This window comes from Berghia stephanieae, chromosome 5 (genome assembly GCF_034508935.2).
Source record: "Berghia stephanieae isolate SIO BIC M18660-M18661 chromosome 5, UCSD_Bste_1.3, whole genome shotgun sequence".
Classification (NCBI taxonomy): domain Eukaryota; kingdom Metazoa; phylum Mollusca; class Gastropoda; order Nudibranchia; family Aeolidiidae; genus Berghia; species Berghia stephanieae.
The window spans coordinates 63,428,609-63,454,485 of NC_088364.1; the positions used below are offsets into that span (position 1 = coordinate 63,428,609).

Here is a 25,877-nt window from a genome sequence, read left to right on the forward strand (position 1 = left end):
GAAGGAAAAAGAAAACAACAAAAAAACAACCCAAAAACCCCCCCCCCCCCAAAAAAAAACAAAAAGAAAAAAAAAAAGACAATTTTTTTGTTGATATATTCTACTAAATTCAATTCATATTTGCAAGTTAACATTTTACATTAATCTGAAATATTAGAACAAAAAAAACAAACAAATAACAAAATGCTATAAAACAGAAAACAAAACAAAACAAAAACACCACCCCCCCCCCCCCCCCCCCCCCCCCCCCCCCTTCGAAAAAAAATCCAAAAACAAACCAAAAAACAAACCAAAAACAAACCAAAAAACAAACCAAAGACAAATTGATAAAATGCAATGAGAAAATAGATGATGACACAGATGAAGACAAATCCAAACTCCGTGAATTTAAGCAAAAAGACATCACCAGATATATCTGATCTGACTCTCTCAAGGAGAGAAAAAGTTAAAAAAAAAACATACAGGAAAAAATAAGAAAACAACATACAACAATAACAAAAGGCAAAAATTAAAACAAACAAAAAGACACACGCAGTAGCACAATGACACATCTTGTGTAAGACATACACAGTAAAACAACGACACATCTTGTGTGAGGCACACACAACAAAACAATGACACATCTTGTGTAAGACATACACAGTAAAACAATGGCACATCTTTTGTGAGGCACACACAACAAAACAATGACACATCTTGTGTAAGACATACACAATAAAACAATGATACATCTTGTGTGAGACACACACAGTAAAACAATGACACATCTTGTGTGAAACAATCCAAGTTTATAATCCAGAATGACTGACAAAATAAAACCAATATGTACATCTTCATTGCGCATTTCAATGGATTGCACCATGCCCTAAACCGATTGCTCTAAATTCATTGCCCCAGCACTTCCATGAAATGGAATCTGGTGATTCCCATTTCATTTCATACGATACCAATCACCTTTCATGCATCTTTTTTTTGTAGTTTAAAAAAAAAAAAGTTGAGCTTTTATAGCGCAATATACTCTAAACATGCTCAAAGTGCTTTACAGGAGGTCCCTGATCAACAGCAACACGTGACATGTAGAACGAGACATGATGCCTGTTAGGCAAAATCACATTGTTTCCGACAGAGACAACGCTGTTAACAGCCAGGTACTCATTTTACACCTGAGTACGGTGAGAGAATGTGAGTAAAGAGCCTTTTCCAAGGACTCAACTATGCGCCGAGCGAGGCTCGAACCCAGGACCTTCCAATCCAAAAGCGAGTGTCATACCACAAGACCACATGGCTGCACAGTTGACCACTGGCTGCTTATCAGGGCTGCCAGGTGGCCAGAGGTCTTCGTGGTCAATTTCGACTTCAAAAGTGGCAAAATAGAACCACACATGGCCAGACGCTACTAATGCTGTAACCCATTTGAAAAACTAATCGGCAATAGAAACACGATTGATGTGATTGTAGAATGACTTTGAATTGAGAGACAATTGAAATAAAATAAAATAAAATTCCCTTAATTCATCCCATAGGGGTTTTTGGCCTTTGGCCTTCGTCAGGTGACAAACAACAAAACACAAAAATATATGGCCACAAAAAATTCACATTTTGTCAAATGTGGAAACAATGCATGGAGAGGGGGGTTGGATGAGGATCCAAAAGTTGAGATAAAATATAAATATTAAAAAAAAAAAAGACAAAATTCCACATCCAACATCCTCTCCATGAGCTTGTTTCCACATTTGACAAAATGTGAATTTTTGTAGCCTTACATTTTTGTGTCTTGTTGTTCTTTTGTCTCTTGACGAAGGCCAAGGGCTGAAACGTTGTTTGTTTTATGTTGTTCCCTTTTACATGAGCCACATTTCCTCACTTTATTTTTTCCTCCATCTTATTGCCTCATTTAGACATCCCCAGCTTTTGGCAATTTTACTCCATAACTGTCACTTAACGTTATATATCAATATTGCTTGAAAAATAAATTCCAGATAAATATGCTATACACACACACACACACACACACACGCACACACACACACACACACACACACACGCTCACAAACACACGCAGAGTTCTGCTGACATCAAATCAAGCCGACCAAAGACTAGACAGAAATGAAAACTTCTTTGTAGTGTAAGTAAATCGAGACCAGGACCCAAAACGTGGCTCCCCAGATATTGAGGGACAGCTGAGAGGCATGAGTGTCAGCAACGGTGAAGCCGACAGGAAATCGACGACTGAAGAACTCGTGTCCACAATACAAGGCAATGGCGTTCATACCTGTGGACACACAGAGGAAGAAAACAGCGTCATCTTGTCATTTAACTCACTCAACCCTAACACCGACTATATCTGTAGTTTACCCGGGTTACTTTTACCCCATGCCTATTTATTACATTTTTCTGAGACAAATTATAGGCGTAGTATCAAAGCTAATGTTTTTAGCTATTACATGTTAATGATAGTTGAATAAAACTATTAGTTTTTACATGTTAATGATTGTTGAGTAAAACTATCTATGTAAACGCTCATTTGAAAATAATTTCTTTCCAATTTCGAAATGTAGCAAAAACCTCTAGGATTTAAAGAGTTAAAATTCACATCAATTTTAGTCCCGATAGCTCAGTTAGAAGATCATGCACTTCATAAACCAAAGGGACCGAGATCGCAGTGATTGGGTAGCTGGATCTGTTAGATCTGGTGGAAAGTACTTAGCCATTGACTAGCATCCTTTCCAAAATGTAGCAAGCAATTGCTATGGTCCATTTCATACTATAGTAACTGGGATAGGCTCTGGCTCTATGGGCCTAATGGCTCTGAAGGACAACTTATTCAAGTCCCAAATCTGTTACGTCAACATTTCAAAAACAACGTTTGATAAATAGCAATAGGTTATTGTTATTGTTATTATTTTTGTTGTTATAATTACTATCATTATTATTATTATTATTATTATTATTATTATTATCATTATTATTATTATTATTATCTTTATTATGATCATCATCATTATTATTATCATTATTATTCATTATTATTATTTTATTATAATTATTGTTAGTATTACCATTTAATGTTGTTCTTATTGTTGTTGCTATAATTTGTTCAACGACACATTTGGCTATTGGCCAGGAAAGACTGAAATAGACTTTTGTATCTTGCCTTGTCTGTAATGTCTGATAGGCCAATTGTGTTTGTGAAGTACTTTGAGGTTTCGATAGAATGCACTATACAAGTGTATCGTCACTGGGGTAACTTTGCCTTCAGGGGAAACGTTGGTGTTTAAGTTTTGGACCAGTTAGAGTCAATCTAGACTTGTAATAATTAATTCCTTTGACAAAAAGTCACGTCTTTCAATCCAGAAAATAACTGTAAAAAAGCTGAGATGATTCAAAATTATGATTTAGTGAAATGTGCAGTAAGAATCTTAACTCTAAACAATAATAATAATTATTATTATTGTTGTTGTGTTGTCTTGTGGTGTCAAAGATGCGTAGGAGTTTTAAATAGCAAAAAAGAAAGAGGCAGCATTGGTACCAATATACATGAAACTGTTAGACTGGTGAATGAAGGTGATGTGGGTTGGAGCGAGATAGTCGATTTCAGAAGGCAGAAGATCAAAAATTAAAAATTCGTAAGGGCAAAGTTTCCGAGTTTTACAGTAACTTATTCTTGTACCTACCAGCATAATAAAAGGGTTCACCACCCCACCATTTGAAGACGTCAATGAGAATGTAACAAATCATCAACAAGAAATAGGCCATGGCCGCTAGCACCAGGACGAAGGACAAAGACCTGTGGAGATAAACGTACAGGAGGTCACTGCCAGAAAAACAACTTGAGCTTGAGCTTTTTATATAGAGCAACATCCACAAGACATGCTCTCAAAGCGTTTTACAAGGAGTCCCTAGCCAACAGCAACGCTTAACACGTAGGACGAGACATGACGCATGATAGGCGATATTACAAATTTTTTTTTTGGACAGAGACAACACTGTTAAAGTCCAGGTACTCATTTTACACTGGAGTATGGTGAATGAATGTAAGGAGCCTTTTCTAAGGTCTCAACTATTTGCTGCTCAAGACTCCTCGAACCCAGCCCCTTTGACCCGAAGTCGAGTGCCACACCAGTAGACCACATAGTCCAATATTGACCATAAATATTTCTACTAATGACATGACGTATTCATAGGTCTATCCCAAATAATTATGGGCTCATTGTTGTCATGGAAATACCCTAAAACCAAAGCAAACTTGTGTCCATTACAACAATGTTATATAGCCCCTATTTTTGTTTAGATATTTCTCTTTTGTTTTTGCTTTTTTTCAAAGAATATTTTAGAAGAAATTTAAAAAGTTAATTTGATAAATCAACATGCAAAAATAAACTAATAAACAGATAAGTGAATAAATATATATATAAATAAATGTACACCCGAATAGATAATTAATAAATAATAAATAAGACAGCAAATAAATAAATCAGTCAAACAATAAAATAAATAGATAAAATATATATATAAATAAATAACATAAATAAATAAAATAGATCAACAAAGACATAAAATAAATAATTATATTAATGAAATAAATAAATATAGATAAATAAAATAAATCAAAATATAAATAAATAAATCAGAAGATAAATAAATAAATAAATAAATAATAAATAAAAACCAAATTAAAATTAAAAATTTAAAAAAATAAACTAAAATAAATAAATAAATAACAAGACAAACCATGAAATTCTGTTTTTACGTACCAAAGGTTTTTGTTGATCGGAATCCAGCCATCATTCAAAGATGCTTGACACAGGATTATCCCTATGGACCCCTGTCATGGGATAGCACCAAAACAACATTTCAGTGTTAGCACAACTAACAATGGCTAATGGTAATATCCAATAATAATATAATCAAATATAATAAAATACATACAATTCCTTTTATTCATCTCATAGGAGGAAGTGGACAGGGGGTGGAGGAGGAAGTGGATAGGGGGTGGAGGAGGAAGTGGACAGGGGAAGGAGGAGGAAGTAGACAGGGGGAGGAGGGGGAAGTGGACACGTGGAGGAGGAGGAAGTAGATAGGGGGAGGAGGAGGAGGAAGTGGACAGGGGAGGAGGAGGAAGAAGAGGAGAAGATGTAGAAGAAGGAAGAAGAGAAGGATAAGGCGGAGGAGAATGAGAAGGAGGAGAGGGATAGGTAGAAGAAAGAATAGAAAAATGAAGATGAGTAATCGATTCTCATTTAATTCCAGTCAAAGTTTGTCAAAACCTAAACCAAAGAGGAATAAGGTAAGGAAAGTGGAGAAGAAAAAAACCCCGAAAAGGAGAGAGAAAAACTCACCGTGACGATAGACCAGATGAAAAACCTTTTACATCTCTTCACCCAGTCGTTATGCATCACAATGATCTTACCAGCCTGGCAATGAAAGAAACAAAAATTGACATTTGACATCTACGGTTGTATGGCTGGGTGGCTCAGATGTACGCTGTCCATCTTCTCACAAATAATAATATTATTATTATCATCATCATCATTATCATCATCATCATCATTCTCTTTATTATTATTATTATTATTATTATTATTATTATTATTATTATTATTATTATTATTATTATTATTATTATTATTATTATATTATTATTATTATATTTTTATTATTATTATTTATTATTATTTTATCATTATTATTATTATATCATCATTATCATATTATTATTATTATATTATTATTATTATTATTATTATTATTATTATTATTATTATTATTATTATTTTTATTATTATTATTATTGTTATTATTATTTCTATCATTATTATTATTATCATCATCATTATCATCATTATTATTACTATTATATTATATATTATTATTATATTATTATTATTATTATTATTATTATTATTATTATTATTATTATTATTATTATTATTATTATTATTATTTATTATTTATTTTTTTTTATTATCGTTCTCATTATAACTATCATTATTGTTATTAAAATTACTGTTATCATTGTTATCATCATCATCATCGTCGTCATCATTATCATTGCCTAATCTTATAAGTTCCAAACACAATCAAAACGTATGCCTAGTCAATGACCATGGGACTGTCACCCACCTGTAGTCCCAAGAAGCACATGAAGCAGGAAGTCAGAGTTCCCAGCAACCCCTCTGGATCGTAAGGCACCGTTTGATGGTAAATTTCCTGCAAAAAAAAATAAAATAAAAAAGCATTTGCTTTAAACACCAGCTGCTGAGAATTACAGCTAAAACAAAACCAAATAAATATACTTCATCACTCACGACAAATTCTTATTTAAACAATTTATTTATTCTTTTTATTCCCCATGCTTCTAACTAGATATATTATTTTAACAATTAATTGGTGTTTGATAGAATTAAGGGGTTTATTTGCGTTACTTCATAACTTTATTTTCAAGTCGCCTGAAGTTATTGAAATGTTTCACCCACACAAAATGGATAGAAGATATATTATTTATATCCAATGTTACTCGACATGAGATGACTGAAAATTTTTTTAAAAAAAATTGAGCTTTTATATAGCGCAATATCCACTAAACGTGCTCAAAATGCTTTACAAGAGGTCCCTTGTCAACAGCAACATTTAACATGTAGGACGGGACATAACGCCTGAAGGGTTTCAGTTTCAAATTGTACACTTTTTATACAAATCTGACTCTTTTGGACAAGCAATTAGGTTTCATGGCATTGTCCATGCTCTATATATTTATATATTAACAATAAAAAAACTAAACAAAACAGTTATCTGTTATCTCTTTGTGCGGCTATGTGGTCTAGTGGCAGGACACTCGCTGTCAGATCGGAAGGTCCTGGGTTCGAGCCTCACTCAGCGCATAGTTCAGTCCTTGGACTTTACTCACATTCGCTCACTGTACTCTGGTGTTAAATGAGTACCTGGTCATTAACCACATTGCCTCTGTCGGAAAAAAATTGTAATATCCCTTAACAGGTGTAACGTCTTGTTCTGTTGGTTACGTGTTGCTGTTGGTCAGGGACCCTTTGTAAAGTGCTTTGAGCACATTTAGTGGATATTGCGCTATATAAAAGCTCAACTTTTTTTGTTGTTTTAAAAAAATCTCTGTCAATAAATTAAAAAAACCCCATTGAAATCTCGCCTACAGGAATTGTGTATTATTTTACATGAGTAAATGTTGCTGTTAGCTTAGGACACCTTGTAAAGGCTTTGTCAATTTGTTAGCTTGATTCAGTCATTGTTCTGCTATATAAAATGCTTGAGAATTTCTATAGCAGATAATATATCCACTATAAATGCTCAAAGTGCTTTACAAGGATTCCCAAGCCAACAGCAACATTTAACAAGTAGGACAAGACATGCACCTGTTTGTCGATAGTACAATGTTTTTTGACAGACAATGAATTAATGACCAGGTACTCATTTTACACCTGAATATGGTGAGAGGAATGAGAGTAAAGAGCCCTTTCCAAGGACTTAACTTAGCTAAACTTGAACCTGAGACCTATTGGTCTACAGCCGCACAAGCTCCAGTAAATATAAGTAAAACACAACTCACTGTACAAGTAGGGTGATGGTAGATGTGAGCTTCACCAAAGAATGCCCTGTCGATGAGTCCAGAGGCTCCACCGGTGCAGTTGAAATATTTCCCCCCTCGTTCCAACCCACCAGGGCCCAGGTACCCTCTGACAACAAAATACAGAGACAAATCAAATTAGTAGTTGAGTAGTTGTGTGTATGTGTGTGTGTGTGTGTGTGTGTGTTTGTGTTAGGCTACGTGGTCATCACCATTATTATTATTATTATTACTATTTTTATGATTATCATTGTTATTATTATTATTATTATTATTATTATTATTATTATTATTAGTAGTAGTAGTAGTAGTAGTAGTAGTAGTATTTATTATTATTATTAATATTAATATGATTATTATTATTATTTCATTATCATTACTATTATCATTATAATCATCATGAATACATCTATTCCAAAAGGACTGCTATTCATTCCTACACACATAGTGACTATGACTCACGATGGACATCCTGGAACAGGCAACAGGAACGTGATTCCAACATGAACAGCGACAAGAACAAGCTGTGCCACCCACTCCAAGGCCCCATCTGTGATATCCTGGACAATGGCAATTCGACTGTCCTGTAAGACACAAAGGGGGAGGAGATTAATAAGGCAATTCGACTATGCTGTAAGAAACGAGGGGGAGATAAATAAGGTAATTCTACTATGCTGTAAGACACAAGGGGAGATAAATTAGGTAATTATGCTATGATCTAAGTCACAAGGGGAGATAAATAAGGTAATTCTACTACGCTGTAAGACACAAGGGGGATATAAATAAAGTAATTATGCTATGCTGTAAGAATACACGGTGGAGATAAATAAGTTAATTCTGCTATGCTGTAAAACAAAAGGGGGCAGGGGGGGGGGATGTTGTAAGACACGAAGGGTTGAAAAATAAGGTGATTCTACTATGCTGTAAGACACAAGGGGAGATAAATCAGTGATGATACTCACAAAAAGTCAAAAAGGAGGAAAAGTCTCGGAAAAACGGAAAACTGACCTAGAACATTCTTGCACCACAGGAAAGTAGGCAGGATGACTTCTTTTGAGTACTTGAAGAGTACTAGTGTGTTTTGGGCCTCTTTCTAGGTGGGGGCCCAACCTGTTTGGATTGCTTCTTTATATGAAGCTTATAGGCCCGGAGTCCAGTAAAAGGAGGAAATTTTATATATATATATATCTTTTTTTTAAAAAAGGAGGTATTTTTTAAAGATTTATTATATTAAAAAAAAAGTAAAAGGAGGAAATGAAGGAAATATCCGCGGATCGAGGATCTGAGGAGGAAAACCGAGGAAAGGAAAGAAAACCGCGGATTTCCGCGGATCCGCGGAAAAGTATCATCACTGATAAATAGGGTAATTATACTATGATGTAAGTCACAAGGGGAGATAATTTAAGGCAATTCTACTATGCTGTAAAACGCAAGGGGAGAACAATAAGGAAATTTACAATGACAGATGATTTGTGAATGTGCCACTAAAAGTGATTTATGATCCATGTCTCATTCATGAATGTCTGATTCATCATGTTTTGACAGAGGGGAAACCCCAAAAACTTGAGCTTTTATATATAGCACAATATCCACTAAACATGCTCAAAGCACTTTACAAAGGGGTCCCTAGCCAACAGCAACACTTAACATGTAGAACGAGACATGATGCCTGTTAGGTGATATTGTAATTGTTTTTTTAGGACAGAGACAACGCTGTTAATGGCTAGGTACTCATTTTACACCTGAGTACAGTGAGAGAACGTGAGTAAAGAGTCTTTTCCAAGGACTCAACTATGCACAGAGCGAGGCTTGAACCCATGACCTTCCGAATCTGAAAGTGAGTGTCATGCCACTAGACCACATCCAAATTTTGTTACTGTCATTTGACTCTCTCTCTCTGATTTATCAACACATCAAGGGGAGAAAATTGAATGTAATAAATTGAGTTTTGAGGAGTTACCTGGTTTGGAGCTTGCTGCAGGGACAAAAACAGATATATGCTGCCAGTGATGAGATAGGTCCCTGCAAACCTTTGTAAAACTCCTGGTATTCTAAACGTCTCTAGATTCATACCTGGAATGCAAAGGGAAATCGTCAATGCATAAAAAAAGTTATGAACAAAACTGAATATGACAGATTTAAAAAAAAGAGCAAAAATACAAAACATGGAATGTTTCGGGATCAAAGCCCTTCTTTAGCTTATAAATTTAAAAAAATCCCAGTTAAAACAATACATCTCATTAAACCAGAATTCCCTGCTATCTATCTAGATTTTACATGGTGTATTAAAATCTAAACTGGGTTTTTTTTTATTGGTTGAAGAAGAGTTTTGAGCCTGAAATGTTCTGTGTTGCTATTTTTTTCCCCTCTTGTTTTGAAGCTGTTACATTCAGTTTTATACGTTACCTTTTATAGTCTACTGTTTCTAGCAGCTTTGAGCTTTTCGTTTTTAAAAAAATATAGCGCAATATCCACGAAACTTGCTCAAAGCATTTTACAAGGGGTCCCTGACAAACAGCAACACGTAACATGTAGAACGAGACATGATAACTATTAGGCGATATAAAAATTTTTTTTTTCCTACAGAGACAATGCTGTTAATGGCCAGGCACCTGAGTATGAAGAGGGAATGTAAGTAAAGAGTCTTTTCCAAGGACTCAACTATGACTGAGTGAGGCTCGAACCCAGGACCTTCCGATCCAAAAGCGAGTGCCATACCACTAGACCACATAGCTGCACAAAGGGTTAGAAACATGGATTAAAGCATGTTTGTTTGTTTTTGTTTTTAAGGGTTTTACGGCGCTTGCAACACATTTAGGTTATATCAGCGCCAGTAAAAAGGAGGAGATGGGATAGTAAAAAGTTCTAGAATTACAATTAAAGCACCCAAGAGAAAGGAAGACAAAGGGGAACTGGGAACAAATAGGGATCAGATGCAGATTCCAAGAGCAAACCATCAATGTACTAGTTTGAGATCACCTATAAGTCTCATCCGGACACAAGCACAAAATCCAACAAAGAGGAATACACTCAAATGCTTACATTATACATTAAAAATAACAAACATAATAATACATAACAGAGATATGATTTACCAGGAAAAAAATATCATCTCCCAAAACAATAACTATGCATTTGACTGTTTCCCTCCCAGCTAGGACTCAGGCCAGGGCCAGGACAAAACCAAGTAATCTCATTCCAAGATAAAGAGAGAAAGCAAGTTGGAAAACAGATATAGGGGATAGAAGATACAGCAAGTACCTCCCTGCCCACTATGGGAGGTCAGGAACCCCACCCAGGATTAAAGCATGACCAATAATACTGACGACTTCATCCTTACCAACAATAGCAACAACAACAAAATAAATTACAATAACACAACTACTGCAGCTGCAGCACCAAAAACAAGAACAAAAATAAAAATAATGACAACAATAACAACAAGAAGAAAAATAATGACAACAATAATATTAAAAACATCAAGAAAAATAATGACAATAATAACAACAAAAACATCAATAATTACACAAAACAAAAAAACCCCCAAAAACAACTGACATCTATTAACTACAACAATAATATTGACAACAACAACAACAACAGCAACAAATTGTGTATTTCAAGTTTGAACTCACTGTCTCCCCTCCGACTGGAGTTGATAATTAGCCCCAGAAGAAATGACAACAACAACAACAACCACCACCACCGACAACAACAACAACCAACAACGATAACAACTAATTCTTGTGCATTTCATGGTTGAACTCACCGTCTCCCCTCCCACTGGAGTTGATAATTAGCCCCAGAAAGAAAAGTTTGGCTGAACGTTGAAGGATGCGTAAAAATATTTTCCATTTGGGAACGTTTCGCAGGACTTGACTCCGTATACTGTAAACCATGGCCGTCCCCATGATGAAAACAAACCTGTCAATTTGATAAAAAATATAAAAAGTAATAAACAAAAATGAATACAACAGCTTAATAAAAAAAAACACAACAAAATACCAAACACGGAACGTTTCAGACGCAAAACCCTTCTTCAGCCAACAACAAAAAAAACCCAATGAAAATATAAGTATGTTACTAAAAAAAAAAAAACAGATAGACGGTTGATAAACATTTCTCTGCTTTTGATCTGTTTTTTTTTTTTTGGAATGTATTTACGTTTTCATTGTTTTATTGTTGTTGGCTTAAAAAGTGTTTGATATTTTGTTCTTTTATGAAGCTGTTGGATTCATTTTTGTTTATATCACTTTTTAACAGTCCACACCTTCTTGTTGATTAGCATCGCATAGAATATAAAAACTTGTTCACAAAATTTACAAAGGCATTCACTTGTACTGCAATTCAATCGAAAATATCTCATATCAAACATGTCTTATAAAATACTACAGAACACGCTCAGTGGATATTGGTGCCTTAATACATTGAATTCATTATTATGTTATTATTATATTATATTATTTATTTATTTATGACTTTTTACATAATTCCATTAAATCTTTTTAAATAATCAATTCTCAAAAAATATATTTATTATTTCATTTATTTGTATCATATTAATATTATCATTATATTATTTATTCATTTATGACTTCATAAACATTTCCACTAAATCTTTAACACAATTGATTCTCCGAAAATGTATTTATTATTTCATTATTATCATATCATATTATTCATTTATGACTTGCTAAGTATTCCAATTACATCAAATTATCAATTCTCTAAGAAACAAACAAACAAAACAACAATCAAACAAACAAAACAAAACAGTTGGGTGCATTAAAAAAAAAAAAAGATAAAGTAATGAAAGGAATAATTTTATATTTCTGGTACAAGATATATAATGATAAACGATAAAGAGAAAAGGAGATATATAAAAAAAAGAAAAGACAGCACACTAGATTTTCTGATAGAATGTTACCAAAACATAGTGGAAATATATACCATACATCTCAATGTTATTAATAGCGATTCTAATGTAAATCAAATCATAACAATTATACAAGCAAGTTATTCCATGCTAGTTTATTATGAGTTGTTCTTTAAGCCATGTATAAGATAAAGAAAGAAAAGTGTAAAAAAAGTGACGACAAACTTTTAAAATTACGTGCAAGTACAGGAAACCTAGAGGTAAAAACAAACAAAAATACACAAAAATTTACATCTCATTTGTATCTAATGTGAGTCTCAAAATGGTATGTAGAAAAACTCCAAAAAAGACCAAATGACCAAACATGGTAAAAATACAAAACATTTAAATGTGACCAACTGTCATTATTATTATTATTATTATTATTATTATTATTATTATTATTATTATTATCATTATTGCTTGTTTTTTAAAGCTATAAACGATAACTAAAAGCATGTAATCCCTGTATTATTATAATTGTTAGAATAATTTGTTCAGAGAGATGTTATTACTATTGGCCAATGACCTAAAATAAAATAAACAAATATTTGTCATGGCACAAGACCGAAGGGTGAGAGCTCAACAGCAGGTCGCTGGTTTTGGGTAAGTAAGTAAGTAAGAAAGACCAACTGTCTCTAGGGTGACCTGGTAGAGAAAGTGAACTTTCATGACAGAATCGTAAACTTGGAGTTAAATCTTATGTTCTATTGAAGAGAGAAAATGAACTCTCATGACTGAATCGTAAACTTGGGAGTTAAATTCAATGCTTTATTGATGAGAGAAAATGGAATTCTCGATGACATAAAATGTAATTTCTTGATGATAGAAAATGTAGCTTCTTGATGACAGTTAAAACTGTAACCAATTGGGACATTAAAAAGCAATGTTCAAAATAAATAGAACAGTTCCAAAATAAATTTTAAAAATAAACACAGAATATTTTGGGCTCAAAGCCCTTCTCCGGCCAATAACAAAAAGTTAAAAACGATAATACATTGCTCAAAATCCAGCACCATCAATCTATCAAAGTCTATCTAAGTCCATTAGCTTTTCAGGCGAGTGATCCAGCAGTCAGCTTGCTTTTGGGACCCCTGACACTGTCTAGTGCCAATCATAACATTTTCACTTTTATGGAAAAAGGGAGGCAATACAAAGATAACTCATGAGTAAACAGCCTTGATACAAAAGCAAAAAAAAAAAGAAGATATATTTACATGGAATTCATTTTTAATTTAATTCATTTTGCCTTTCTTGCTCAATCTATACATTATATAATATATGCACATTATATATATCATAATATTTATATGTATTGTTAATATGAGTATCATAGGTGCACCCTTAGTATCATAATGCTTTATGAAATGATGTAAAAACGATATCTTATAACACTTGAGATTTACGTTTGTAAACCCAATTTCTTTATGGATAAATAAAGTTCATTAATTAATTTATTTATGTAGCTTTTCGTTGAATCATTTTCCACTGTATATAATCACAATTCTCATAGACTAGGTGCAGGGATGCCCTTTGCAAAAAGAAAAAGAAAAGCTTGAAAGTAGTTCTTGTTAAGATCATATATTAAAATATTTCAGGCAAAGCTACTCTTCATCAAATGCTATCACTATTAAATCATAGCGGCTATGTGGTCTTGTGGTAGGATGCTCGCTTTCGGTTCAGAAGGTCCTAAATGTGCACAAAGTGCTTTACAAGGAGTCCCTGGTAATAGCAACAATTAACATGTAGGAAGGGACATGATGATATTTAGTAAATATTTCTTTTTTAATTTTTCGAGAGAGGCAACGCTGTTAACGGCCAGATACTCATTTTACACCTGAATAATATAATAAGAGAATGTGAGTAAAGAGCCCTTTTCCAAGGACTCAACCGTTTGTCGAGGCTCAAACCCAGAACCTTCCGATCTGAGAGCGAATGTCATACTAAGCCATACTACAAGACCACATAGCCGCACCAAAAAGATAAGTAAGTGTTACATAAAAGCTTTATTTTTTATTTTTTTTAGCTGTTGTCTTTAAACAACCAATACTTTCATCTAAAAAAAAAATCAACTCATCATTACTGAACAAAGTCAGCCAGATTTTTCAAAAGGCAGGTTTTTTAGTTTTTTATTTTATTCCATTTATATTTATTTTACTTATTATTTACATTTTAAAAATTATTTTAATTTAATTTTTTAATTTTTAAAATTTTAATTTTATTCTTTATTTTATTTTATTTTTATTTCTCATTTTATTTTTAAAATTAATTAATCTTATTTTGTAATTATTTTTTTAGCCGGAAAAAATACATCCCTGTAGGTGGTGGGGGTTGAAAGGGTGGTTGTATTAGGAAAGTGGGGTGGGGGGAGAGGAAAAGAATGACAGAATGCCAATGTACCAAGAAATAAAAAACAATAACAAAATGGAATAGAAACTGATTTAATTTACAATGACAAATGTAGATTTCAGGTTTTCCCTTTGCCAACAAAAACGATGAATGAGAGACTAAAGACGAATTTGTCTTTAGTGTCCTACTGATCAAGTTTTGTTGACAAAGGGGAAACCTGAAACCTCCACATGTCATCGTACATGAAATTGAAGTTCCTATTCCTTTTTGTCATTGTTTATTTCATTTCTTGGAGCTTCAAGCAGCAATGTTTACAACACACCAAGGAAATACTAAATCAGCTATGAAGACTGTACATAAAAAAAAATATTTTAAATTAAAAATTGAGCTCTTATATAGCGCAATATCCACTAAATGTGCTCAAAGCGCTTTACAAGAGGTCCCTGGTCAACAGCAACATTTAACATGTAGATGGTACATGATGCCTGTTAGGCGATATTACAATTTTTTGGGGACAGAGACAATGCTGTTAATGGCCAGGTACTCATCTTACATCTGAGTAAGGTGAGAGAATGTGAGTAAAGAGCCTTCTCTAAGGATTCAACTATGCGCAGAGCGAGGCTCCAACACAGGACCTTCTGATCTGAAACAGAGTGTCATACCACTAGACCACATAGCCGCACATACAGTATTGGTGTCCCCTGTAGTGGTTGAATTGGGGGGTGGAAGGGTGGGGGAAGGGAATGATACAACACCAACCCCTGTAGTGGTTAAATTGTGGGGTGGGGGGAAGGGAATTACAGAACCCCCCCCCCCCCCCCCGTATGTTAATGGAAGAGTGGGAAGGAATGATACAACACCAACCCCGTAGTGTTGATTTGTGGAAGGGTGGGAAGGAATGAACACACCAACCCCTGTAGTGGTTAAATTGTGGGGTGGGGGGAAGGGAATTACAGAACCACCCGGGGTCGTGGTTAAATTGGGGAAGGGTGGGGGAAGGGAATGATACAACACCAACCGTAGTGTTGATTGTGGAAGGTGGGGAAGGGAATGATACAACACCAACCCCTGTAGTGGTTGATTTGTGGGAAGGGTGGGGGAAGGGAATGATACAACACCAACCTACCAAGGAAAGACTAAATCAGCTACGGTGACCCCATTCCATATGGAGTGACTGAAAAACCAGTACTGGCCTCCTCCGTAGTTGACAAAAATCATGATAGAAATGCTCAGTCTGTTGATGAAATGATTACAACTTTCCAAAATAATGACGTCTTCTTCTTATTATTATACTCCTTTTTATCTTCTTCCTCCTCCTCCTCCTGCTTCTTCAGAAAGAAAGAAAATGCAAGAACCCCCCCCCCCCCCTCGCCTGCCTCAACTGGGGATCGAACTTAAAACGTCCAAACTACTAGTCAGACAATCTACCATTAGACCACAGAGGTTACCCGATAGTTTGAACAATTTGATACTTATAGTCTTCACATTTCAGACTCATATATATTTTTTGAGGGGGGGAGGGGGGGGGGGGGGGGTGGAGGTGATCATTTCTTGTATTTTTCTCTCTGCTTTGTCTGGCACTGTTTCATACGCACCTCATCAGATTTCTATCTTAAACCAGTGCCTGCTCCCTAATGTCTTATAAGAAGCATTAAATGTGTAACAGATTGTTTTGTAGAGGGCTATAAGGGAGGTAGAAATCGACAAACAAAAATATATATAACAGCTTCAAAAAATAACTAAATACCTAACACCTAATATTTCAAGCTCAAAGCATTTCTTCAGCCAATTACAAAAAAAAATATGGTTTTTCTACAGAGAGGACCTACAAAACATCTCTGTCGTCTATATGGAATTTAGTAATGTATTTATGTCTTTATTGTTTTTTGTTGTTGGCTGAAGAAGGATTTTGAGTCCGAAATATTCCGTGTTTGGTATTTTGTTGTTTTTTGAAGCTTTTATATATTCATTTTTGTTTATTCCTTTCTGTATAAGATCTTGGAATGGAATTGGTTTAAATTGGTTATTTTTTTAAGCTGTTCTGTTCATTTTTGTTATTACTTTTAACAGTCACAGTTTGTATCGACTTTGTATCACTTTGAAGGGAAGTAGATGAATTTTAGAGAAAGAAAATGACTTGAACAAAGATGACTGAAGGAGAGTGATATGAATTATTCATTATTTACTGATGAATAGTTATCAAAGAGTGAGTGACATGTCATCGCAATCGACTCTGTGGAGCTTGAACACAGGATAATGAATTGGTTAATAGATTAGTGGATAACAAGGCGGTGCAAACCAAACAACAGACAAAACGTCAATGCAAGCAGTTATAGAAAAAAACAATAACAAATGCAGGCGACAACATTTAGGTATCATGCAAAAGCTACTTGTACTTATTTGCAGGTGGGATAACACAAGTTGTAATAGGCTCATCGTTGTAATGAATTGGAATCACTCTAAAATCAATGTAAAAAATATTGTCCACTACAACTGCATTCGGTTATCAGACCGGCATATATAGTTAGGTGTGTCATGCAAAAGAAATCCAATAGATTGTGGTCTTCTCTAACCAGGGAAACACGAGGTCTGCGACGGTAATCCCATTCCATTTGGAGTGTTTGAAGAACCAGTACCGGCCCCCGCCATAGTTGACAAAGATCATGATGACTATAGAAATGCTTTGGGGAAGAAAATGGAAACAAAACGGTGAAATCTTGGAAACCACTTTGATCTCAAATCAATTATTTGGATTACAGTCAATTGAGGACAACACCCTTATCCACAGGTAATGAAAGTGTATAAAACAATAATGAACAAAAAAGACAGCATATTTCCCCCATGGTTGGCAATATCATGCCTTTGGTGCTTTACAATTTACTCTCATCCTGACAATATTGATGGAATGAAATTGACGCCACCCAGGTCTTTGTTATTGGTTTTAACCAGTCATTCTTATGAGTAGTTCTCACTAAATTCTATCAATCAGACTGTAAACGCTCAAGTTTACGCATTATTTTGTGTGTTGGTACATGATATCTGGCTGGTGGATGTTATGAGTTTTTTTGGCTAAATGCACATCAACAAAGAGTACAGCATATAGAGTACTCCTTCTTCTTCTTCTTCTTCTTCTTCTGGATGGTTTATTTGTCATGGCCTCACAGTGTATGACTCAAGACGTAATGTCCAACATGCATTGTTACAAAGGAATGTCATAATATATATAGTGTATTACACACACACATTAGCAGGTGATTACACAACACACAAAATACAAACACACACACACACACTGGCACACACACACACACACACACACACATACAAACTCTCTTGCTCTCTCTTTCTCACATACACACCATTCAATGTGTACATACAACCAATAATACCATTCTACAACACGTGCCAACAACACATGACACATCCAAGTAGTGTGACATGACACATCAAGTAGTGTATATGAATCACAAGTAGAACCACTCAGATCTCACAACAGAATGAGTCCTTGAAAATTTTGCATTACATTTCTCTCCCTTTGTTAATGACCAGTCACCTTCAAGATGTACGGCTCTACAACTGACAAGTACGAGGAGGTTTCTCTTCTCATCACAAAAGCCAAGCAATGTGAAGCATTGTCAGCGATTGGATGGGTGGCAGTGATCCTACAAAATTCTCATCCCGATGTTGTGTCCTTTGAATATTTTCATTTTGAAGGACTTTTTACTGTCCACAGCTTCTAACAGCTTGGTATCACTCCATATATTAAATAATTTCTCCATTCTCCCCCAGCACACAACGACCTGACTTTGACTGCACACATTCGAAGTTTATACCGATTGTGTATCTGTTGACACAATTACAAAATTAGAAATACATATCTATGGGAAATGACAGGCCAAGAGGAAATAGAGGTAGAAATTAAGAGGAAGAGGAAGAGATATGGAAATCACTGCTGGGCCACCCCTGAGAAAACCTGCATCAAATATTACCAGGCAGGCTCTTACATGGAAATTATAAACTTGAGCTTTTATATGACGCAATATCCACTAAATGTGCTCAAAGCGCTTTACAAGGGGTCCCTGACCAACAGCAACACGTAACATTTAGGACGAGACATGATGCCTGTTAGGCGTCTTTTCGAAAGAGACAACAGCCAGTACACCTAAGTAAGGTGAGAGAATATGAGTAAAGAGCCTTCTCCAAGGTCTCAACTATGCGCCGAGCGAGGCTCGAACCAAGGACCTTCCGATCCGAGAGCCATTGTTATACCTCTAGACCTCATAGCCGTACACGGAACCTGCAGGGAACGAGGAAGAGAGGGGGCGGTCAGGAACAGCTGGAGAAGGGCATTGATGGAGAATCTAAAGACGTAAGGCTTAACAAGGAAAGAAGCCGAGAAGATGGCACAAAGCCATACAAGATGGAGGGGATTCACTGATGGTCTAATCTTCAGCTGGAGGGCCTAAGTAATTAAGTAAGCATTTGCTTAGACATTTAGGCTTCCTGTCAACAAAGTCAATCAAAATGAAAATATCCAAAGTGTCTTGTGTGACTTACCCTCTGAAAGTGTCCAGGGACTTTAACCGTTCTTTCTTTGGTGGAGGTGTTTGTTCTGATTGGGTCGTTTCATCAATCAGGTTGTTGATATTGTTAGGGGGTCCCAAGTCCTGCATTGATAGATGAGAGGTAGGCTTTAGGCATCATTATCATAAACTCATCATCATAATCATCATTACAATCACATCATCATCATCATCATCATAAACATCCTCAATGCTGATGATCATCATGATTATCTTCATCACAATCTCGTCATCGCTATCACCATCCTCATCATCACAATCTAGTAAGTAAGTAAGTAAGTAAGTAAGTAAGTAAGTAAGTAAGTAAGTAAGTAAGTAAGTAAGTAAGTAAGTAAGTAAGTAAGTAAGTAAGTAATAAGTAAGTAAGTAATTAAGGAAGTAAGAAAGAAATTAAAGTATTCATCGTGATGCATAAACTAAATCATAATCATCCCACACTGTCCAAAACTGTCCAATAAAATTACAACTTACAGACATCATACTTTCTGTACTCCAAAAACAACAGAATCGATGGATATAGCCCTTCCTGGAGATGAGATAAACAATACACAGACCGCCATGTTAATCGTATGAAAATAATTTCAGGTATGGAGTAGTTGACAAAATAAAATGTAAATGGTTTCTCAAAGTGACATTAAGATGCTAGAAGCTGTTAACTGTAATAAATAAAAAAATAAACAAAAATAAAAATAAAAACAACGGCTTCCATAAAGAACAAAATACCTAACATGGTACGTTTTGAGCTTCAGCCAACAACAAAGATAATAAATACATAAATACATTGCTTTAAAACCAACTAGACGGCAGGGAACTGTTTCCTAGTTGTGTCAATCTTCATCACAGGAAGTTGCAACTATTTTGAATTGGATTGGATTTGATCTGATTCTTATGTAATGTATTTATATTTTTATTGTTTTTGTTATTGGCTGAAGAAGGGGTTTGAGCCCGAAACATCTGAGTTTTGTACATTTTTGAAGCTGTTTTTTTTAGTACTTTATATAGCTTCTTAATGAATTAAAACTGAGGCCCAATCACGAATCAAATGATATGAAATGTCTAATGGTTTGTTCTGTTAAGCATTCCAGTCTGTTTCACTTACTGTTTTCAAGAAACGACACTAACAATTCAGATACTATTTTTTTTACTCTGCTAGTATTTTTATTGTTTTAACCTAAAAAATTTCTCACAAATCAGGACTTTAAATAACTGATCTGTTGTGAAATGGTTAAAATAAAATAGCAAAGGAAAATGAAGATAAGTCAACTTGACAGGATTTCCTGTCCTTTGGTGTGTAAGACATAACTCTATAATTAAATGGTTCAAAGTTATCAAGTTTTCTAATCCTACATGTGTTGTTATCAAACATTCCATACTAATTATAATAGACTCCACTTCTAGTTATAAAGAAAATATCGTGAGTAAATCGTGCCCCATAAAGCAAAAGAAAACAAAAACACGACGTTTGACATAATTCTAAAAATAAAATGATTCTAAGTTATCAAGGTTTCTAATTATACACTTGTTGTAATCAAACAAACTGTGAAAATCTAATATACTGAAAAAATTAAAAACAGTTTCTTGAGCAATAACAGCTGTTGTCACAGTTGCCATAGTTTGAATTATTTTCAAAGATTTTCACCTTGTCATAGGTCAATGTTTCTTATTTGTCATTGCTTTGGTATGTTGAAGAATTCGTAGTTGCAGTAAAAATAAAGTCTTTAACGTCTCTAACCTGGAAATGGAAATGTCACTGCTTGAAACTCAGCTTACCAAAATATAGTCGAGGACGGATATATCGACATCATTTGGACCGTGGTGAAACATCAATATCATCCGGACCGTGGATATAGCGACATCCTCTGGACCATGGTAAAATGTTGATATAAGCGTTGTCGATATATCCGCTCTACACTGCACAATTGTCATTTCTATTTCTATCTAAATAGATTGTAACCAAAATCGAAATACCCTTGCTCAGCATCCACCACAAAATATCATAGAAAACATTGACTTACTTGTAGATATGATAAACAAATTTGCTGACCACGATCAAGTACAGACACAGGCCTAGAGCAACATAAATTGCTGTTGAAATGAACAAGAGGAAAAAGAAATGAGTCATACTTTATTCTATCCATATTTTCTGGAAAATGAAGGAGGCAGGTTTAAACGTGAGCTTTCATATAGCGCAATATCTACTTAATGTGCTCAAAGAGCTTTACAAGGGGTCCCTGATCAACAGCAACATGTAACATGTAGAACGAGACATGACGCCTGTTAGGCAATATTACAATTTTTTCGGACAGAGACAACGCTGTTTAACGACTAAGTACTCATTTTACACCTGAGTATGGTGAGAGAATGTGAGTAAATAGCCTAATCCAAGGACTAAACTATGTGCGAGGCTCGAATCCAGGACCTCCCGATCCGAAAGCGGATCATACCACTAGACCACATAGCCGCAGGTTTAAGTGAAGAGTTTTACAAGTCTGGTAACTCAACACAACTATGGGCTTGTTTACACAGTGTTGCAGTGTTACAATATTTTTTGTTGGTTTGAGAATATTCCCATTACAACAATGAGACCATCATATTTTGGGTTATCAGCCCTATAAATAAGTACAAATTGGATTGAGAATATTCCCATTACAACAACAATGAGACCAGTATAACTACGTCATCAGACCTGCAAATAAATGTACATTGACGTAGAAGTGCTATGAAATATATTCAAAACAACAATTTTAGTATACTCCATTGTTATTCAGAACCTAAAATCTAGTTGTCCAAAAATCAAGCTGTTATATTCATTGTTTGTATAAAGTGACTCAAGAACAAACCATCATCTTTACTCTCTCTTCCCCTCCATCACTCGACTTTGGAAATCCCTACCAACCACTTGTAAACAAGCCCTTTTGACTGATGACTTCAAAAAATTGCTCTCTGCTGCCCTTTAAAACCCCTGTTACTGAAAAAACTGCCGTACAATCTTCAGCCTGAAGCTATGGCCTTAATGGAAGAAGAAGAAGAAGTGTCTTACGTATATTGGGGTCGGCGGGGTCATTGGTGAGGACAGGAATACAATTGATACTGGAATTATTCTGAGTTCCCATGGACTGGATGTAGATGGAGTAGTTCCCACCCTCCTGGTATGCCTTTGTAAGATTGCCCTCACTGAGGAAAATGAGATTTTTTAAAATGGCTTTTGGGGGTGTATGGAAAAAAAAATTGTCGCAAGGCGAATGTCATACCACAAGACCACATAGTCGTAAAATTATCATTATTTCTCTTTTTTTATTTTGGAACAGTCTGTCAATCATTCTTAGAAATTCAACCCTCTGTCTGTCTTAGCACATCTAAAATCACTATGACAGCTCAAAACATAAACTATTCCCTTTCTCATCTCGTAAATTTAAAAAATACCAAAAAAAAAAAAAAAATTGAGCTTTTATATATCGCAATATCCACTAAACGTGCTCAAAACGTTTTACAAAGGGTCCCTGACCACAGCAACATGAAACATGTAGAACGAGACATGACTTCTGTTAGACGATATTACACTTTTTCTGACAGAGACAATGCTGTTGACAGCCAGGTACTCATTTTACAACTGAGTACAGTGAGAGAATGTGAGTAAACAGTCTTTTCCAAGGATTCAACTATGTACCATGGGAGGCTTGAACCCAGGACCTTCCGATCCTAAAGGGAATGTCATACCACAAGACCACATAGCCGCACAGAAAGATCATTTCATTTGAAAATTAAAACTAAATTATTATTGGCTAATGGGCGAGATAATTTTTTTCCCTAAAATTATTTAGAAGATGGAAAATTAAAAAAAATTCTTCTTACTTGCATGACATAGATGGTGGGAGAACGGTTTCGCCATCATACACTCTCACTTCAACCCGAGTCGGCCAACGTGAATCAATTTGTACTGTACAACTCTTCTGGACGGAGACTAAAGGAACCAAGTCACACTGAAATAAATATAATGAACTATCAAAGAAATGAAAGAATATGTTTATTCCACCCCTCCAAGTAAGATTATTAGATATTTCGTGACCAAATTGTAAGGAAGCTGTACTTCAATTCCCCATAATTTGTATTTTTCTCCATCTGCTTGAATGACAATTTGACCCAAAAAATAAAAACCTTAGATTTGTATTCATGGGCACCAAAAGATTTTTAAATGCTGCCTTTTACACCATATTTCACACCAATAAAATGTCCGAAAATATTCTGCAATTGTTGAATAAAATATTTATTATGTATATTTACTAAAAAATGATAGGGTTTTACAACGGGAGGGGTGGAATAATATATCTTATTTAATACCACAAATCAAAAAATACTTTTTGGCATTTTGGGGGGTCCTGATAGCTCAGTTAGTAGAGCACACACTTCGCACGCAAGGGTATGACCCTCTAATCACCCAGCATGGATTGGGTAGCTGGGTCTGTTGTTAGATCTGGTACTTTGCAATAGACTAGCATCCTATCCAAAGGGTAGGGAGCAATTGTCCCTTGAACTCTATAAAAACAGGGATAAACTTTGGATCTATGGGCGGGATCGCTTTGAAGGACTACTTTTACTGTTTTAAAAGCTAAATTGAAGACAATAGAGAAGATTGGTGGAAAGAGAGATAACATCCTTCTGTTGGACCTGGAGTGAGGTCTGGAAGCTGACAGAAGTCATTGGCGCGCGTTCCTTACTGTCGACCTTATAAGTTTATGAAACAACAAAGGGGAGTAAGTAAGTATTTAAGAGAATAAACACAACTTTTTTTGAATTTCAGATACTTGTGAAAGAATTTTTAAAATTATGAAAAAAAAAAAATAACTGCAAAACCTGAATCAAAAGTAAACAATACCCATCTCCTTCTTTAAAAGAATTGAAGAATTGAGCTTTTATATAGCGAAATATCCACTAAACATACTCAAAGCGCTTTAGAAGAGGTCCCTTGTCAACAGCAACACGTAACATGTCGGACGAGACATGATGTCTGTTAAGTGATATTACAATTTTTTCGGAGAGAGAAAACGCTGTTAACGGCCAGGCACTCATTTTACACCTGAGTACAGTGAGAGAATGTGAGTAAAGAGCCTTTTCCAAGGACTCAACTATGCGCCGAGTGTTGCTCTACCCAGGACCTTCCGATCCAAAAAAACGAGTGTCATACCACAAGACCACATAGCCGTACATAAAACATGCGTTTTAATATTTTAAATTTCCCAACCTGCTCACCTCATAACATTGCTCACTTTGCACATAGAGAAAGACTTCTTTGTGCATACTTTCGTCATTATGAATGGTGAGTAATGCCTTGTTGATTTTCATCTCTTTATGGTGATGTTGTCGACACAGTGGCGGTAGGAGAGGCGTCATGGCAGTGCTGGAGGTGAATCCCACCATAGTCAACACCAGCAGAATGGCTGAGGAAAACAAATCATTCAACAATATCATCGAAATGCATTTTGTGATTTACTGTTAGTATTTCCATCTGTTGTCAAAACTAATATGTAAAGCCCGTTGATGTTGCGCTGTATAAAAACTCAAGTTTTAATTTTAATTTTTTTTTTTATTATCAAGTGTACCTATGTGTGCTGTCAGTGGCTGAGAAAAGGAGTAAAATATTGGGGCAACATTTTTGTCTCATTGAATAGATGCAACAACTTTATAAAATGATTTTAAAATGTCTTTACGTTGACAATTGAAAATCATCAATATCAAACACTCTTTGATTTAGAGTGACTTAAAGTGAGAGTCAAAAAGTTGCACTGTGGCACTGTATTGATTTGCTTAGTCTCTTAATTATTCTAGCTTTTATTTTTATTTCAGCAAAATGGATTTCATTTTATTCTCACAGATGTTTTATAATCTATAATAATAATATCGGGGCCAAATGAACACACTTTTATCCTCTACTTGACTTGGTGGTGCTTCAACTGCAAAACAATATATCTATCTCGACAATATTTTGTTCCGGAAACAAAACAAAAAAAAAAAACAGAAAAAAAATTATTAAAAAAAGTCTTAAATATCACCCGTAGTCTATGTCAAGGGAAAATAGTGAGATTGACACAAAAGTAAAAGAGCTTTTTTACTATCTAGATAGGCAGATAGGCCTAAGTCTAAGTAATCTAAACTGACTGAAACTGAAACTGGTTTCCCGTTTGTTTTGTTTTTAGATAGTTTTTCTCTCTCTAATTATAGCGTAAAGACTTATAATGCACTAAAACGAACTTTAAGTTTATCTTAAACTGAAATTTCATCACTGTAAAATACTTTGAAAAGATGAAACCGGCAAAACTCTAATGATAAAGAGAAAATTACCACAGTAAACTTTCCAAGTCATTAGATCCATAGCAGTCGCCATTTTGTCACTGACGAGTGTTGTCTCAATCATGTGATTTTTTTCATTTCTGACTGT

The 25,877-nt window shown here is 34.9% G+C and overlaps 1 protein-coding gene across 1 annotated transcript; it reads right to left on the reverse strand.

Annotated features, from left to right (window-relative positions):
* Positions 1-82: 82 nt before the first annotated feature.
* LOC144973383 (heparan-alpha-glucosaminide N-acetyltransferase-like) lies at positions 83-25,877 on the reverse strand. The gene is made up of 17 exons (XM_078915733.1): positions 25,781-25,877; positions 24,692-24,879; positions 23,297-23,424; positions 22,485-22,618; positions 21,460-21,529; positions 19,916-19,970; positions 19,419-19,528; positions 17,435-17,542; positions 11,367-11,521; positions 9,558-9,670; positions 8,060-8,181; positions 7,580-7,706; positions 6,124-6,210; positions 5,340-5,414; positions 4,755-4,825; positions 3,675-3,787; positions 83-2,272 (listed from the first exon to the last, which is right to left on the reverse strand). Exons 1-17 carry the CDS (start codon positions 25,851-25,853, stop codon positions 2,097-2,099), a joined length of 1,905 nt encoding a protein of 634 aa, XP_078771859.1. The 5' UTR covers positions 25,854-25,877; the 3' UTR covers positions 83-2,096.